The sequence below is a fragment of the Neophocaena asiaeorientalis genome, unplaced genomic scaffold, assembly GCF_003031525.2.
Source record: "Neophocaena asiaeorientalis asiaeorientalis breed wild unplaced genomic scaffold, Neophocaena_asiaeorientalis_V1.1 scaffold217, whole genome shotgun sequence".
Classification (NCBI taxonomy): domain Eukaryota; kingdom Metazoa; phylum Chordata; class Mammalia; order Artiodactyla; family Phocoenidae; genus Neophocaena; species Neophocaena asiaeorientalis.
The window spans coordinates 1,390,707-1,409,227 of NW_020172293.1; the positions used below are offsets into that span (position 1 = coordinate 1,390,707).

At 48.6% G+C, this 18,521-nt stretch overlaps 1 protein-coding gene across 1 annotated transcript in view; it reads right to left on the reverse strand.

Moving 5' to 3' along the window:
• GAD2 (glutamate decarboxylase 2) overlaps positions 1-14,691 on the reverse strand; it is a 64,878-nt gene extending 50,187 nt beyond the window's left edge. Inside the window, exons 1-7 of the mRNA XM_024765706.1 lie at positions 14,349-14,691; positions 13,666-13,725; positions 13,322-13,471; positions 12,067-12,300; positions 7,398-7,488; positions 6,774-6,886; positions 2,699-2,814 (exon numbers count right to left, since the gene is read on the reverse strand). Of these exons, the coding sequence (XP_024621474.1) occupies positions 2,699-2,814; positions 6,774-6,886; positions 7,398-7,488; positions 12,067-12,300; positions 13,322-13,471; positions 13,666-13,725; positions 14,349-14,424 (840 nt within the window). The 5' untranslated portion in view covers positions 14,425-14,691. The remainder of the gene's footprint in view (positions 1-2,698; positions 2,815-6,773; positions 6,887-7,397; positions 7,489-12,066; positions 12,301-13,321; positions 13,472-13,665; positions 13,726-14,348) is intronic.
• Between the last annotated feature and the right edge of the window lie 3,830 nt (positions 14,692-18,521).

The following is an 18,521-nucleotide window of genomic DNA, read 5'->3' on the forward strand; positions in this document are numbered from 1 at the left end:
CCAGCCCAACCTATGGGTATCAAGGAGGATTTTTGTGTGTGTGTGGCGGGGGCACAGAGAAGGAACAGTTTAGCATCACCTTCACGTAAAGAAAAAAGCTCTTGGTGGAAATCTGACTCGGGAAGGTATAAAATGTTAAAGCAGTTGATGATCTGTGGGTTATGAAACTCTGTCGCTGTATCTTTTAATCTGGTTTCTGCACTGGTAGCTGGGGCAGGGCCCTCACTGGTCTGGGAGTCAGGAAATCTGCTTAATCCTGGCTCTACCTACCTAGCTAACTGCAGCCTCTTCATTTAAAAAAAAATGCTGAGAACAATCTCTGTTCTGCCGGGCCCACAAGGTTGTTGTTGAATCAGATGAACTTTTGTCTATTAGAAGTTGGAAATGGTCCACAGCAATCAGATATAAGGTTTTGTACATTGGATAGAGTTCATCTGTCAAAATAATCTTTGAGTCAGAAACGACTGGTACTTTAGGTTCATAATTTTCAAATGTTCTTCCGTAATTACGGGCACAGATAGAAATACCAGAAGGAGGCGGGAGGATCGAATGGTTGCCGTAGTCATTTCTTTCTGAATCACCTTTCTTTTCTTGGAAAATGGAGAAAGAGATCGAAGTTGACAAGATCAAGGAACAAAGGCATAGCAAAATTATCCTCAGATCACATGACCTGGACTTTCTGAGCAACGCTGAGTGAACTTACATCCAACTTGAGCCCAAGAAATCGTGCAGAAATCAGAGAGCACAAGGAACTTGCTGGTAGGTCAACCTCATTTCAGGATGTGGAAACAGCACGGAAACCAAAGGAAGAAGATGCCAATATAAGATCACCTGGGCTTTTTAGTCTGAGAATACAGTAACACGTAACTATTTAGGGATCCAAATCCACTTTAGGGAAATCGTAATTGGAAGGCAAATTACCTTATACTTTTCTACCCATGGAGAAGCTGAGAAATGAGAGTTATCTCATGGTGGAGACCTAGGCTTGGTAGCATGAATGATGTGCCCCCCAAAGATGTTCACATCCTAATCCCTTAAACCTGTGACTCTGTTACCTTACATGGCAAAGGGGACTTTGAAGATGTGATGAAGGACCTTGAGATGAAAGATTATCCTGTGTTACCAGGGTGTAATCACAAGAGAAAGAGGGAGACAGGAGAATCGGGGCCAGGGAAGGAGATGAAAGCAGAGGTCAGAGACGGGGGCGAGAGGACTGGAAGACCTGCTGCTGCTGGTTTTGAAGATGGAAGAAGTGGCCCTGACCCAAGGCAGGCAAGCAGCCTCTAGAAAATGGAAAGGCAAGGAGATGGATGCTCTCCTACGATATCCAGAAGGAACACAGCCCTGCCTGACCCACTGCAGATTTCTGACCTCCAGAACGGCAGGATAATGAATTCGTGTTGTTTTAAGCCATGAAGTTTGTAGTAATTTGTTCCAGCAGCAATAGGAAAGTAAAACATCAGAGGCTGCTAAATTTGATGCCTATAAATCGAGGAAGGGCATTAAATTAAAATGCTATAACATGACTGAAAGCAAGATGCTAAAGACGCTAAGGATAAATCATTCGTTTCCTTTAATTCCACGGCTAGTGGAGTGGTTGTGAATTGTATTCACTGACTTCCCATCGGTACTTGCCTTTTGTTTCCTTGTTATGAACACACACACACACACCACTTAAAATAGGAAAAAGAAAAGTTCTGCGGTAGATCTGAGTCCTTCCCCATCTCCCAGCTCCCCGGCCCTCAGAGGCTTTTCAATCTCTGAGGCAATTGTTTCCTAGACTCCAGGCTACCTTGAAGCAGATGTCCTGAAGGAACAATCTTAGGAATTCCACAGCAGGTGATGCTTACGAACACCTGTCAAGAACAGACTCTGGTTCCCCGCAGGTCACATGTGGCAGGACAGTTTAGCACCAAGACCTTGCTCAAACAGCTGCTCTGTGGCTTTGAACTTGTGTGCTGCATTGCCCTGGCACATGCGAGAAAGATGGTGGCTTGGCAGGCTAAAGCTGTTTGGCTTCATTTATGTGCACAGGATGGGCCATTTTTCCAGTGCCTAAGTGGTAGTAGGAACGACGGCATTAACTCTTTAAAGGCCATGGAAGGAATGTGAAGCACCATTCCCTGGAGCACCAAACTCTCAGCGTCCTGCCCGGACAGCAGCCTGGCAGTAGACAGGAGCCTGTGCTTGGCTGACACAGATCCGGCCCAGAGATGAGATACGACAGTCACTAGACCATTTCTCTACAGTGATGAAACCTCTGGTTAAGTCAGCCGCAAAAGTGTCTCAAGGAACCAAGAGGGTACAATACCTGATTAGAACTTTATAACAGAAAGACTATCAACAGGATGCTTGGGAGTTTTGAGTTACGTAGGCACAGCATTGATGATGCAATGAGTTCACAGTTACTCTACCCTCTCTCCTCCCCCCACTGCCCCAGAATGTGACATTATTACAGAGAAGTAAGTAAAGGAATGAGGGGTAAAAGCATTCTGCTTTCTCTTTGAGCATTTTCTTGAATTTCAAAGACAAAGCAGCTCACCCCATTTTACCACCCAGCCGATCTCTCCCCTCATTCTCTCCCAAGAAGTATCTTCTGGAAAGAGAAACCATGGGGTAAAGTATTTCCAAATACCATCCCTTTAACCGAGGCTTTAAGGAATATAACCTTAAACTTGGAAAGAACGTTGACACCTACATGCTCAGACGTGAAGGCAATGAGCCTGGGGACCGCAGCCATCCCTTTCTCCTTGACCTCAGGGAACATCTTAAAGCGCGCAATCAGCATAGCGTACATGTTGGATATGGCGCCACCTAAAGGGCAGAGCAACAAGTTACCTCTTCTAGTCATTGTCAACGTCATCATTTCACATGCAAGCAACATTCCTTATTTCCATTGACCTAGAGTCCTCCTTGGACACAGGAGAATACCTTCTTACTGGCTGTCCTTTGAGTTGAATCCACAGACTCAAAGGCACTAGCTAAGAGGGTCCAGAGAAGGAGCATTTAGCCCAACTCTAGGGTGGATGCCAGTGCTCCACACCCAACTCTGTCACTGGGGGACTGCAGTTGACTCTGCTCTTGCTAGGAGCCCTTTGAAGAGGCTTTTAAGAACTTAAAAAGCGTTGCCTTCCTTCTCGGCTTGACAGTGTGGTCATTCTGCACTAGCCCTGTGATAAACTTATATCATGGAGAGGACATTTGGAGAGGACATTTCTTTTCATTTCAGCTCATGCAATGCCTTGCACTTGGACTGAGAAGTCAGTTGCTCTTAATGAGGTGGACTGTTAACAGTCCTTATAGGATGAGGATAAACATCCAAGCCCATCTCATCATATTCATCTGTTAATTCCCCCCAAATGGTTCTTCCCTCTCAATGACATCATTGAAATATAATTTTAATGCTTACAATTTCATCATTATAGGAAAGTACACAACAAAGGGAATTTGAAGTCCATACTGAATTACTCTTCATGTGTCATCCTAAGGTTGTCAAGGATTTCATACCATAAGATCTGTATCTTATAAGTAGAGTTTCATTTGATAAGCAAAGGAAAGTGAGCTTCTCCCCAGGATTGTTGGAAAGTTTAGGATTTTTGCTAACCAGGTAAAAGACAGATCATTGCGAATGCACATGGATATGCTGGTGTGGGAGCTGTGAGACCACGAGGCAGAGTGAAGACACAGCAAGCCCCCCCAACCCACAGGGGGAGGTGCCCGGGCTCTGCCATTACGTGAGTTCTCTGAGCTCCTTTCCCTTCTGGTGGCTGTGGAGGAGGGTTCTCTGTACCAAGCTGGATGGCCCACGCAGGGCCATGACTCTGCCTTGTCTCTGCCCTGGGCTCTGATGCAAGCAGGCAACCTGGCAGAACAGCAGTAGTCACCCAGAGCCTGGCGTTGTCGTCAGTCAGAATGAGGGCAGTCCCTACCTCTTCCGGACCCCAGAGACACAGAACAACTAGAATCCAGGTCAAGCCTGCTCTGAGCAGGCCTGACCATGCAGGATGCTGGTGGGCAAAGGATCAGCTTTTAAAGGAAGTTTCACTCTAGCTCATGGTTTCTCCATCCTGGCACTCAGGGGTATTTCAGGCTGGATAATTCCTTATGGTGGGGCTTCCCTGGGCATCCCTGGCCTCTACCCACCAGATGCCAGTAGGACTACATGCCCCCTGTCCCCAAATAAGTTGTGACAATCAAAATTTTCTCCAGAGACACTGCCAAATATCCCCTGGGGACAAAACAGCTCCCAGTTGAGAACCACTGCCCTAGTTCTTTTCAGAGAGGCTGGGGAGAAAGGAGAGAGGAAGAAAAAGGGGAAGACGGACACAGAGAGAGTGCACTTCCCAGGACAACTGTCCAGGGAGTCCCACTCTGCTTCCCACTCTTTGTCTCATGGCTCAGTCATTCTCCATCTAAAGGTTCAGCTGTCCGGAGAGGGATGAAGAGGCTCCTGGGTCTCTGGACAGAGCAGACTGCACTGTGTCACACAGGCAGGAGGACAGATGCATGAGCCCTAGGTGCTCTTCTTTCCCAGGAATCTCCCAGAGAAAGGGTGCAAAAGCAAGACCCGAAACATTCTGAAAATCCTGTTAGGTACGAAAAGGTTTGTGCAAGATTTCCCTGAGCGGTGACGTTCTCTAGTTCCCTCTGGGTCCCGACTGAGGGTTACATCCCGTAAACAGACTTCTTCTAGAAGTCTCAAAGGACTTTCCATGAAGCATGTCGCCTCTGGCTGTTACAGATGGAGGTGTAAGGACACTGGGCTGCGCTATATATTCAAGCACAGACCTAACTCTTCATGTCTAGTCCCAGGCAATGGAACTCTCAGGTCTCAGGCACATAGATATGTGATTTCCCTTATGTCCACCCCTTAAATCATAAGACCCTTTCCCCAGGAATAAGGCTGGATGCTACCCAGAAAGGCATCCATTAACAAGTAAGGATGCTATGATCCATCTCTCCTCTGTAACGCCTTGTAGAAAGCAGGGCAGAAATAGGTTGCTGATGACCTTTTCTTTTGTCCCCTTCTGATTTTGCAAGGTCTACATTACACTGTAGCCTGGCATCTACGGCTTCCACCTTGGGGTCAGAGCATGTGGGTCTTCAGGATCTAAGGAAGGAGCCTCAGGATCAAGTTCTAGTCTCTTCTACCTGATCATTCCCCACCATTGATGAGGGTGGCAGCCCTTAGTCCATATCTGGCTTAGCAGAACTGTCAAAGAGGAATCTTTCTCTGGCTGTGTATTCTCTGGGGCAGGTGGGTCCCAAGACCAGCCAGGTAAGTTAGGCCTGGCCCAACCCCCCTTAGCCACCTTTTCCGGGGCCACAGGAGCAGCCGTTCTCTTCCCACTCTTGGGAACCATTAAAAGAGAGCCCAAGGTGCTCCTGGTTGCCTCAGGACAGCTCAATCACACAACCGATCTTACAAGAGAGGGAAGAATAAAGGTAGAAACAACGTTGATCTCTGTACCCTACCTAGTTCCTCACGAAAAAACACCTTAAGAGCATCAGTTCCAGTTAATGATGACAAACTTCCCTCAACTGGGGATGGTTTTCCAAAGGAACACTAAATACTCAGTTCCCTACAAAATAAAGCTAGCTTCAAATTCATCACGGCTGGTGTTCAATGACTTTAAATTGAAAAAGGCAAATTTTCCCTTTCATTTAACTAACACATCTTCCTTCAGCACCTGAAAACATATGCTACAGCTTTAAAACCAGAAAATAAAATAGCCGATCTGAGCTTGTAGATAAAGCTGCTTCTTTTAAGACTCGGCCCTGAGGCCACTGTTACTCATCATCATTTCTTCCTTCTGCCTTCTCTTCACTTTCTCTCTCCCTCATCATCCCCTTGTCTTTGTAGATCTGCTGAAGAGGGATCCCGACTTGGCCTTTGCTCTGCCTGACACAATGGCTGGTGTGGCTCTGGCCTCCCCGGTGAGCCCTGGGGCAGTAACACCCATTCTGAAGACCCCTCTCTTGCCGCTGAGGAGGTGACAGTCTGCACGCCAGCTTTCCTTTCCACGGGTCAGTGACTCTCTCTCTTCCCACTGCCTTCCTAACTTTTATTTCATCTCCGCATCAAACCAAGGTCACACACACAGACCCAGGAACCAAAAACAGGACTTTCTGTCTCAGGTTGATTTTCTTGGCTGGAAGAGGTGTAAATAACGGAGCTGAGAATGCAATGGCTGGTGATAAAAGCAGGATGGGAAAGACTGGAAGATTGAATGACATCATAAAGAAGCAAAAGAATGAGAAACCTCTTGAAGAAATTGTCACCCTCTCTCTTAGCTCTAAGAAACTCCTCTTCACTGATGCTTGGGAGAGGGAATTCTCCTTATTCTATAATTCCCTTATTAGGAGTCTTTCCTCACGTCACCCTCTCCCTTAGCTCTAAGAAACTCCTCCTTTCACTGATGCTTGGGAGAGGGAATTCTCCTTATTCTATAATTCCCTTATTAGGAGTCTTTCCTCCTTTGTTCCACGTGATCCATATCCTATGCGTAGGATCACAGTAGAAGTACTGGGTTAATACCATTGCTGACTACGCTTTTTTCGAACACAAATAATTAATATTCAAGCGTGGTGTAGTTGGCTTGGAGGTGTGGTCAATGGTCACATGCACTTAATCACATTCCTTCTTTTGATCAGTATATAGCCTATTTAACCTAATGCAGAAACAGACTAGATATTTAATCATTTCTAGGTTCACAATAAGGCATGACATATCAGAAGAAAAAAACACAAAGAAAAGTTAAAATATCATATACCAGGAGAAAATATCCCATCGCCAGAGCCCCCAGGCCAGCCAATGATTTCTCTCATTTTCTTTAGCGTGACATATTCCAAAAGCACAAATACTGGAGCAATTTCATAGGTGAACCTGAAACGTAGTAATGGCCGCATTTTATGTCCGTAACTCAAAGGAATAATTCATCATTACGGTATCTACAGAACAATTTCAATCTACAGAACAATTTACCATTATAGCACTGGGCAGAGAGAAAAATGTTTTGCTCAGTTTTCTATATTCCTAAAGTCAAGAGCTTCAGTCACTGGCTTGATGAGCAAAGGGTCATTTATCACAGTGAATAAATATCTAAGTTGCAACATCCGGTCCCACTGCTCTCTCATATTATACATAATTATAAATCCAACATGCCCCAAAATGTCCCTTTGGTGTTTAGAACATGGTGTATAACTTTGATTGCATGAAAGATATATCAGGACTATCTTTTAAGCTAAAGTACACATCTATCCTCCGCTGAAGTTCGTCTCACTATTTCAGGGGCTACTTAATAAAAAGAGATTTTTCACATGAGAGGTAGAATAAAGATTATGGAATCTCATTAATAATTATCCTGGATTACACAGAAACACGTTTAGCTACTTACATGTTAGTGTTTGCTGTTGATGTCAGCCAGTCTGCTGCTAATCCAACCATATCCAGTCCTGTAGAAAGTTGATTGAAATACCTGGGATGCCCTGAATTAGACAGAACACCAGAATCAGGATGAATCCGATGAAAATAAATGCTTCCGAAACACATGATTTCTCTGCTAAAGAACCTTGAAAGATCCTTCAGTAATAGGAAATGCATACTCAGAAACCCATCTCCCTCTCTCTCTCTCTCTCTCTCTCTCACACACACACACACACACACACACATCCCAAAGGAGCATTTCCTTTAACAAGAGAAACTGTTTTGGGTTTTGATATTTCTTAAAACATACTCTAAAAATCTTCCTTTAAACATACCCTATAAAAAAAAATAATCGTGATTTGCAATGTGGACACTAGTTTATTTTCTAGCATTCTTTCAATATATTTGCAAACTCAAATGCCAGTGCAATGCTAAGCTGTTCAGAGACAGGCGGCTTCTTGTTTACACTTGTGCTGTTAAAAACTCCTTTTCCGTTGAAGTTGTCCTGGGAATCAGTCATGTACCATGACATCCGCCAGGCATGCTAACATCCATGGTAATATCAGTGACAAATGGCTGATGATCAGAAAAGACAAGGCAAAAATGAGAAAATAGGACACTCTGTTGAGTGGTTTGCCCTGGACTCAAAAGGTGATGACTGTCTAAAGATGATATGAACAGACCTAATTGTCAATTCTTTTCTGTCTGAATATTCTATCATAAACAACAGAGCTCCTTCGTAGTTGCAATTCAAAATAAAGCTAAATACAGTCAACGTCACTGTCTTGTCAACAAGATACAGGAAGGTATAGTCAATGGACTGATCAGTCTATTAGCCAGGCTTATCTAATTAACTCCTGGATTCCTCTAAAACTCTCTAAAGGGGTTGACGCGCAAACACTCCTGAGGCTATTACTTAAAATGTGATTGTAAAGATCTCGTTAGAATTCCACTTCCTTGTCTTGCCCCACACAAGCCTATCTATAAATCTGTGATTTGTTTAGCAGCAAAAATTTTGGAAGATTAACGATTATGGAAATAGCCTCTGAAGAAAAGGCGTATGCCACTTACTGGACGCCTGTCTGAAGCCTGGGGATGTGAGAGTCTCCCATGCCAGCACGGACAAAACAAGATAAAGGAAGGCAATGGGGAAAGCAGAGACAAAAGTCAACACAAAGCTGGTCTCGGGACCAGGACCAGAGCGTTTCTCTTATCAGCCTCAGGCATGTGGCCAGACCATGAGACCCCGAGAAGAGATAGGAGCTGGGAAAGAGCACATCTTAAAAGAGACTGGGGTTTGGGCAGCTCTCGCTCGTTCTCCGGCATTGTTTTACCTCCCTTTGGCCCTGCACGGTGCCCTTCAAGCTTTTTGCTCTGATGCTGACCCTGTCAGTCTGCGCATCCACAGAAAGGGAAACAGGCTTCCTGCTACTCCTCTCCGCCTCATTGCTCCCCATTTCATTAGCGCTCACAGCTGAAATCATAGCCCTCTTCTCCCTCCTGAGGCCCCTTCATCCCTCTTTCCCTAAGCCATTTCTTTGAAGCGAGGAAATTAATAAGGATTAGCAAATCTATCCATTAATCAACTCTTCCAACTCACATGCATTTTCTGGACAAATCTGGTATCTATGATCACACACTAACTCTATGGAAATGTTGGCATGAAAACCTCTGCATAAAATTGAGAGGGATCCCAAGATATGTCGTGTTGTGCCCCAGGTAATCAGAAGGTCAATTCACCCTGATGACTTCGGGAAACCGTGGAAAGAACTTTGATGCTTCCTTTGCTTGGCTTCCTTCTTCCATAAATTTTTGACCTTGGTCTATTTCACCTAAATCTCTCCTGCCTCAAAATCTGCATTCACTGATAACGCTGTGGAAACACGCAGGGAGATGCTTTGACAAATCACAACAACGTGTCCTCTTGATTTCTGCAGAAATATTATATTTGCTCGCTTCCCATGAACCTATAGGCTGCCGCCGAATCCAGGTAGGGTTCCCTGAGACCTGCCTGCCTGCTGTCCTAGCCGCTACTGCTGCTGCCCACCCCGCCGGCCCCATGTTGTGAGCCAGCACCCGGCCAAGGAGTTGGGTGGCCACGCGCTGCCGCCAGAGACAGCGAGTTTGAAACCAGAGATCAGAGCTGCTCCCGCCTCTGGACCACTCCCCACAGATCAGCAAATGAGCCAGGAAGGACGCGCAGACTCTGTGAACAGCCAGCCGCAGGCAGCTCTGACCCTGGTGTCCGTTGGGAAGGGGCCCCAAGTTGGTCCAGGCTGCTCTCTCTGGACCCGCGACACACACCCAAGGATGGCCTGGTTTACTGATGCTTCAATGCCTTTGTCTCATGGCTGAGTTCAGTGACTGAAGACAAGATTAAGCCCTCCACCACCCCACCCCACCACTAGCAAACCCAACGACCCTAGCAAACTCTAATTATTCCAGAATTTTATCATTCTCTGCACTTCTCAGTTTTCTTTTGCAACATTCCTTACAGAGGTAATTTTAACAATGCATGAAGACTTCCCCCCTGCCCCTCACTTCTCTCTAAGCCTGGAGTCCAAGTGGAAATTAGGTTAAAGACTCTCAGTAGAAAGCAGATGACAACATGCATTTTATAAAAGAATCTTCTGAGGGACATTAGCACACCTAATGGTACCAGTGATGGTAACTGCTTCACAGACCCTAAATAGTACTAGTTGTCAAATACAAGTTCCAGCATGAAACCTATAAACTTGCCAGTCAAAAAGGAAGGTGACAGCTGTTAATTACTTGAAATGCTATTTGGGGTGGGGGGAAGGACCAGAAGACTACATATGTTATGAATAATATTGACACTGAATTAATATTGATATGCCTTGGTCAGAAATCCAGCTCAATCATACTTTTTCTGACCTTTAAATAAAATGCATTAGAGCTACACTGACCCACAGTTTCACAAGCATTATGGCAAAATCTAAGTGTTGAGTTGGCCCATCTTTTCCCGACACTAAATGGAACATTGACTGACAGAACTATTACTATCATTGACCTACAACTTCCATTATCTTAACTCTTTAAATTGCATTTCAGACACCACCAGCTTTTAAGGATGAAGACGTGAAACATTTTTATAGATTCTTTTTGGCTTGGTAACAATCAAAATAATAGGTAGCAATTTACTGTTAATGTATTTAAATATTAGGTTGGGGAATAGATCAAATACAAATGAACTAAAAGCATTGCTCAGGTTTGCACCTACAGGTACACGAAAATCTGGAAGAAAAACCATCTTTAGTACCTAGTACACACATCATGTGGACTCTCTGTGAATATAATTGAGAATGAAATCTAAGAAGTCTTCAAAATTCATATTCCATAGATTGAGTCTGATAGAAATCTCCGAGTTAAATTCTTTTCCCTATGTATCTAATTCTAAGCCTATACTTTCACAAAAGTGGATAATAATAGTACAGGAAATCAATTTCCTAAGGCTTCTATGCATATCTTTCCTCTCTGTTGGTAAAAAGGACATGCAAAAACAAAACAAAACAAACGGCTAAAAGTCACACGGCAAACATTCTTAAAATCTGTCGTTGATTAGAATGATACTGACAATTCATGTAATTCAAAACTTGCAAAGAAAAAGATTGTTTCTAGGGAAATTAATATTTTGTGATATTTTACATATTTATTTGTTAGCAAATCTTTTTTAAGGCTAAAAATCAATTTAGAGCCACAAGATCTCCCCTCCCCCCAAATTCATTCACATTTATTTTTATTGCTTTAATGAAGTGTAGTGCCACCACGTATCAGGATGATTAGAGGCAAAGTAGAAAATGAAGGGGTAATCAAAACCTGGGGAGATGAAGAGCTGACTTTGTGTAGATAAAATAAAAGCTTATCCCTGGGGCTATAAAATGGATAGAGTGTGAAGAATACTATAAGAAAGCAATAAATACAAAATAGACTAAAAATGTTTGCCCTTAAGGATATCTGATTCTCCTCTATCCCTTTTTTCTTTGTCATATATACAGAACGGTTAGGAAGCATGAACATCCTTGTAGAACATGGCTGAATTGTTAAGCTAGTTTGTACTCTGTTTTCTTTTGTGTACATTTATTTAAAAATAGAGGAAACCTGGAGTTCACATCTGAAGCCTTGGTCATTTGAGACAATGCCAAAATATTATCCTGCTGCTTCAACCATTACACGGATGGTTTGTCCAATTTCTGATGCTTTCTATGCCAAGGAAATACCAGCACTGCACTGGTATGTGGGCTTTTGTTTGGAGCATGCCTTTTGCTCTTTCATTTCGAGATTCCCTTTCTTTCTCTATTTTCGGTCATTTCTACAGGCCTCTGTTGACAAATGGTTGCTTCTACATCAGTGGTTAATGTCCATGGTCAAATAGTGCAGAGTAAAATCTGATGATTTACACTTAGATAACGTTTCTGACGTTATCAACTTCACAAGCACGAGCAGTAACAGCAAAGGGTGCTATTGATGTTAATCATTCTAATCAGGACTATTTTCTTAAATGACAAAAATAACTTTGTAAATCTGAAATTATCACTAACTCCATAAAATGAAACATTTTTATAGAAAAAATTAAAGCTTTAAAAGAAAAAAGGGCTTTATTATTTCTGATTGGACAATACCTGTTTTAATTGCATATTTTAGAGTTGTCTGGCAATGCATCAAAATTTCCTCCAAATTTTGTGGTTGGTCTGCCAATCCCCAGTTATATTCTTGAAGAAGCTCATTGGGGTAATGGAAGTCAATCACTTTGGTTGATCTATCGAAACTTTTCACCACATACTGAAGCAAAATGTCCATAACATCTTGCAGAAATGCCAAAGTGGGTCTTTCTCCATCACACGCTGGTAGCAGGTCTAAAGAATGGAATCAAAATGCCACATTTTAATTTTACAATGAAACTATCCAGGGCAAGTTTGTCAGCTGACAATTTCTCTTTGAACCGAGAGATTTTACGTTTTAAAAAAATCTTCTGGAAACGAGAGCATTTTCTTTAAAGAGGAGGGATTCTTCAAAGATGAAGGAATGAAAAAAATTCCGATTCCTCTCCCTACCCCAAATTATTTCTTGCATTTCAGTTCATAACTTGTTTGCTTACTTCCTTTCTTATTTCTTTTCTTTTTCTTTCTTTCTTTCTTTTTTTTAAGAGACTATGCGTCCATTCATTTGTTTCCCCAGCGTTCCCGCTAAATGTTATTTCTCAGTAAATCTTCTTAAATGATCGCGGAAACACTTCAAGTCAGGAATGTTTGAGGAATGCCTTTGGGCATATCAGGCAAAGTGGATCATGCAATGTTAGGATCTCTGGCCTATTAAGAAAGCCCACTGTTTCCAAAGACAGCGTGTGTGTGTGTGTGTGTGTGTGTGTGCGCGCGCGCGCGCGCATGTTTGGGTGACCGCGTGTGTAAGCGCAAGGAAGTAAAACCGCGCGCAGGTCTCATGTGAATCGTTCTCCTGTGAAAATACACCTACAAATTATCTTGCGATATAAAGACCTAGAAAGTCTCAGAAATTTTGAACTGGAAACTGCGTCCCACCTGAGGCCTCAGCGGCACCGAGGAGCGGACCTGGAGCCTGGGCGCGCGCGGGCGCCTCGGCCACCGCAGACCCGAGGGCGGCGCCCGGCGGAGAGCGCCGCGGCCCCGGAGCTCCCTTGGAACGCGGGCGCCCAGCGCCCAGCAGAGGCCGGGGTCGGGGTCGGACCGAGGGGGGCAGGCCCAGCCTTTCTCGCTGTCGCCTTAAGGTTCTCCTAAGGCCCGCTTCCGCCCTCCACTCGACGCCCCGGCTCAGGCTCCCGGCGCGGGGTCCCTCCTGGCCGCGGTGGGCGGGGCAGGGCGAGGGGCAGAAGCTCCCGGCGGCCCCGCAAGGCGCCTTTACCTGTTGCGTGTAGAAACGCGTAGTTGATCCCCGCTTTGGGGCAGCTGCAGGGCTTCTGGTTGCAGGCGCAGGCGGCCTTGCGGGAGGCGGCACTCGGGGGCTGGATTCCGCCGCTCTCTGCCGGCTTCTCGGCGTCCCCGTAGAGCAGGGCTGGGCAAGGACACGGAGCGCGGACCTCAGTCAGCCGCCGCCGGCCCGGCTCCCAGCACCCCGCCCGTCCCCGGCCAAAAATCAAGAATCTCCGACCCTCGATGGGATGCGGAGGTGAGAAGGTGCCTTTGCCCCCCGCGGGCTCCGAGGCGCCTGGCCACGTCCGCCTCCCTCCCCCGGGCACCGGCACTCACCGCACAGCTTGTTTCCGATGCCGCCCGTGAACCTCTGAGCCACCTGACACCAGGCCCTCGCTGCAAGGAAAGACAGGCAGGAGGAGGGCGAGGCCGTAAGAAAAGAGCAGAAAGACGTGTGAAATTTCGTTCTTTGTGAACGATGTCAACGTCAACGGGGTCCGGGAAAGGCTGCCTGCGGCCCCGCACAGCGGGCAGGTGCGGGAGGCGCGCGGGAGGTGCCACTCGGTTAGGGCAAAGTCCCCTTCCTGCCTCGCTTGGGCGAGTTCTCCTAGACACCGAGGCTGTCCATTTCCTCACAGGCTCTCCTTCCAGGCAGAGAATTCTCCCCCCTTTCCAGTTTTTCTTTTCCCCACCGCCACTCCGTCCCTCTCCAGGGTCCAGACACGACGATGGCGGCAGTGCCCCAGGCCCGCGAGTTCGGTGTCCAGGAGACGCCGCCGTGTTTTGGGGGCTCTCCCAGACTTCAGCGGAAAGGGCCAGGGATTCTCTGGGCATCTTCCCAGGGGATAAGAGCCTGTGGGGGGTTTGGTCTCTTGGGTCATCAGGGACACACCCCGAGGACAGGGCTAAGCGTCCGAAGTTTCCCACTGCAAGTGGAAAAACCTCTTTCAATCTTCCCCAGCCCCGCAAACCCCAGTCCACCCGCAAAGCTCGCCTCCTGCAGGTCCCGGTTCTCCTACCTGTGCCAGGGTTCTCGGGATCCCCGGAACCATCTTCAGATGCGAAGGACCAAAACCCGGAGCCGGGAGATGCCATCGGCTCTGCGAGGCTGGAGCAGGACGCCTCTGAATGCGAACTGTCGGCGAGCTGCCCTCCGATCCGCCCTGCACGCGCGCGTGCGTGTGTGTGTGTGAGTGTGCGTGTGTGTGTGTGGCGGGATGAGGACACCGCGCGGGGACCGGCGCGGCCGCCCCGCAGAGGGTGGGTGTCACACAGGGACAGGAAACGTGCGTGTCTGCGGGTGCGTGCGCGCGTGTGTGTGTGTGTGCTGGGATTAGAGCTTAGAGACGTGGCAACGCTCTGAAAGCTCTGGGGGTTGAACAGAGAAGGCAGTTGCGGGGTCCTCACAGCCAGGAGATGAGAAAGCCCGGAGCGCCGGAGCGATTTTGAAGGAGAGGGAGCCCAATAGGGAAGGATAAGGGGACGGCGGAAGAAAAAGCGGCAGAGGGAGGGAGCTGAACCGTGAGAGTGCGAGGCAGACAGTGCGCCAGAGCTGGAGTCAGAGTGAGTGGGTGGCAGGCGTGCGTGAGGCGTGATGGTGCCGGCTGCCCCCGCGGGCCCGGGTGCGCTGTCCGGAATGCTCACGCGGCCGTGCCTCAGCAGGGGTAGACCAGAGACCTTGGCGAGGCGGGAAGGGTGGTCGAGACAGTCTTCTATTTGCCTCGATTGGTGTATTGTTTGAGGTCTGGCTCCCGCTGCGGGGAAGGAGGCGCGATTCCCGCGCCGCCTTCCTCCAAGAGGGTGCTGAGGTCGCTGTGACCCCGGGACCCCTGGCGACTGGGCCAGAATCGGAATCGGGAGCGGTTCGCGAGCCTGGGGAAGGGACGGTGGGGGAAGGGCATCTATGCACTGATGGGCTCAATTCAGCTCCTTAGTGGAGCCTGATGCCTGCCTACTGAGCCGCGCAGTCCCCGGGGGCGCACCATTCCGAGCTTCGGAGCGCGTGGTCGCAGAACCCACCGTCCAGGTTCTGACTGACGGCTGGGGAGAAAAACTGCTGATTGAGGCAATTAAAATCCATGCTGGAATCTATCACCAAGGACCTCAGCCTGGGTAGAGAAATGAACGGACACTTCTTGGAAGGGGACTGGAAGAGAGCTAGAGCCGGCTGGGTTGACGGCCGATGGGGGGAAGGGATCAGGTCATTTGGTGACCTTGGCCTGCGGAGGCGCGCAAGGGCCCGCTGCTTACGCGTCACGGGAATCGGTGTGTGCGTGGGAGGCGTGCACCGAGTTTCCAGTAAGCAATCTGAGCTGTCCAAAGGCGGAAAGAAGGCATGGCCTGCTGGGCCCTCGTTTTAGAGGGCCTCAAATCAATGACCACCCGATCCCCCAAGGGAATCTTCACGATAGGGTGGGGTGGGGGGAAACGGGAGTTTCGCTATTTCTGAGGCTTGGTGGTAAGGGGTTTCTGCTTTCCTGAGAAAGTCATAATCTCTCCTCTCTTACATTTTCCTTTCTCTACAAGCTGTTAAACAAAGGGAGGGCGCCTTGAGAATTTGGGGCCCGTTGAGTTCGCGTTGCTTTCCCTTGGCAGTTAAGATCAGTGTCAAGTTTGCCTTGCAGCTCCTGGGCGCGCAGAGAGAGGGTGAGGATGACCGTGGCTGGGAAAGTGCTGCGTCCGGCCTCCCGCGGAGCATTCCTCAGCGTGCTGCTCCCCTTGGGCAAGCGCTTCTCATTTCCACTGTGTTCACAGGACTTTCTTTCTCTGCTCTCAGAACCACGTTACCAAAGCTGCTGCTAAAGCAGAGACCCACGGATCCTCAGTCTTGGCTACCACCCCTCGACCCACGCTTAGGAAGGGCGTCATGGGTCCCGGGGACCATGGGCCATGGGGCACGTGCCCGAACCTGGAGGATCCGTAGGATCTGTACCGTGGCCTCCGGACCTTGAGCCCAGGAGTGGGAACGGGGAAGGGCGCTGGACGGGTCCGGCCTTAGGCCTGGCGCAGAGCCTGCCGTGCCGATAAGCCTGCGTCAAGCTGTGGCCGCGCGGTTGGCAGGAACCCTGGCCTGCGTCCCACCCCTGTTTCCGGCGATCCGGGCTCCAGTGCTCCAGTGGATACAGGCGACAACTCCAGGGGGGTAAGGGCTTCGTGGGCTGGCCATCCGCGCCGCTGGCAGAGCAGCTCCACGGCTGCTGCTCCAGCGGCGCTGATGCGAGCCGGAGAGACCCGTCCTTTGTTTAAACACACACCAAATCCTGCACACGTTTCGCTTCGAGTCAGCAAGGCTGGAGTTGCCGAACTTTTCTGCTATGAATGAGCGGTCAAAAACCAAAAGGTTCTTTTAAACAAGTATTTAACACACACACAAAGCCGCGAAGAAAGAAACGGATTAAAATACGAGAAAGGTAGAAATCACAAAGCCCGAATTTAATAGATTTTTTTAACGCGATGACTTTAAATCCTACTGTTTAAACCGCATTAAATCCCGCAACTCCAGGGTATTTTGAATCTAATGGTGGTATTTACGTTTCTTATTTAACACACCCTCTTCAGATACACGCGGTGTCTGATTTGTCTTTCCTCAACGCAGGCCCAGCCTAGACGAAAATTTGCTTTATAAAGACTGTCATCTCGAAAAAGAGCCCACTCCCCCCTCACTCGGGCCTGGGTTTGGAGATAACAAAAGAGCTCTGGGAGGTAATAATTACCGTCATTAGTTCTCAAAGGAGGCAGCCACTGAATGGGAAGGGGAGGCGGGCCAGCGCTTGGGAAGAGCTTTCGAAGGCCCTTCCTCGAGTAAGGGAAGAGAAAGCCACGCGCCAGGGGCCGCCGGAGGTGGCCGGTTTCCTTGGCTGACCTATTTTTTGTCCGTAGTTTACCCAGAAATTGCGTTGCAGGCCTGCCGAAGAATAGTGCGCGCTACAAGGTTTCCCTGGTGTCCTCCCAGCGCTTAGGTGTGAAAGGACAAAGAAGGAGAGATGGAAAGAGAGAAGGAAAAAGGAGAGAAAACAAAGAAATTTAAAAAAAAAGGAGAACAAAAACATTGCAACTGTTCACCGCACGTGTTTGCTATTCTCTTTTCTAGTCCCACTTAAAAAGGTGGGGGAGGAGGGATGGATTTTAGGGAGGGGCCCAACTGCCTCTCCGTCCAGCATCCGGCTGGGCTGCCAAGGCTCTGGTCTGCAGGAGCCACTCTGGAAGCTTGGACTGAGTAGGCCCGGCCACGAAGCAGAGCTCATTTTTCCCCCTAAGGCCTCCTGGTGGTGGGTGGACGGGTGAGAAGCGGCCGAGGGGGCCGGGCCACCTCGGGTTACAGGTCCCCCTCCATCGCCCACCCCAGGGTATGGTGCTCGGCAGCGCTGCTTTCGTGGGTGCCTAGGCCAGGCGCAACCACAGCCGTGCCGACGGTCCACACCGCGGAGGTGGCTCCTCGCTCCGGATGGAGGCCGCGGCGTGAACCCAGGTTACGGACCGGGGCCTGAGCGCACTTGGCCTCGGAGCTCAGCCCTGCCGCAGTGGGAGGTTTCCCCTTGCGCGGGTCCTCTTGGTAAAAGGAAGAGGTTGTCCACGTCACCGCTGGGGACCTTTCCGTGCCAACTGTTTGGGATGGAGACAACCGTACCACCCACCGGGCGAGTGGCGCAACTAACGCTCTCGGCCAGCTGCACGCGCCCTCACTCTCCCCTCGAATACTTTTCCCAAGTTCCCTGGCTCGGGGCCGCGGGCGCACGAGCCGGGGACGCCGGCAGAAGAGACAAGCCCCCTTCCAGCCAAAACGCTGCTCCCACCTCCGCCGTCCAAGATACCACGGCACCCCTTTCCATCACCCTCTCCGGGCTGTGTAGACGCAAAGGGCGTCACTTCCATAGAAGAGCTTAACCTGGGTTTTTAAATAAGACGCAGTCGACTGAAGAAGGCAAAAGGCTGCCTGCCCACCGCCCTCCTCTCCATCTTACATACACTAAAATCCAGAGCAGTGGAGACGGCCCCAGATCTGCAGACTAGGAGAACCTTAAAAATCTGACCGTTCAGCTCGGTGGCGGGACTAAAATTTTTATAGGCGGGGCCAGAGGAGGACACCTCGGTTGGGAGGGCTGTGCGGGGTGAGAGAGAGAGAGTCTGTGTGAGCGAGCGCGCTGTGTTGCTGGATTTGGAGCTTTGTCTAGAGGCCACGTTTGTGTCTCAAT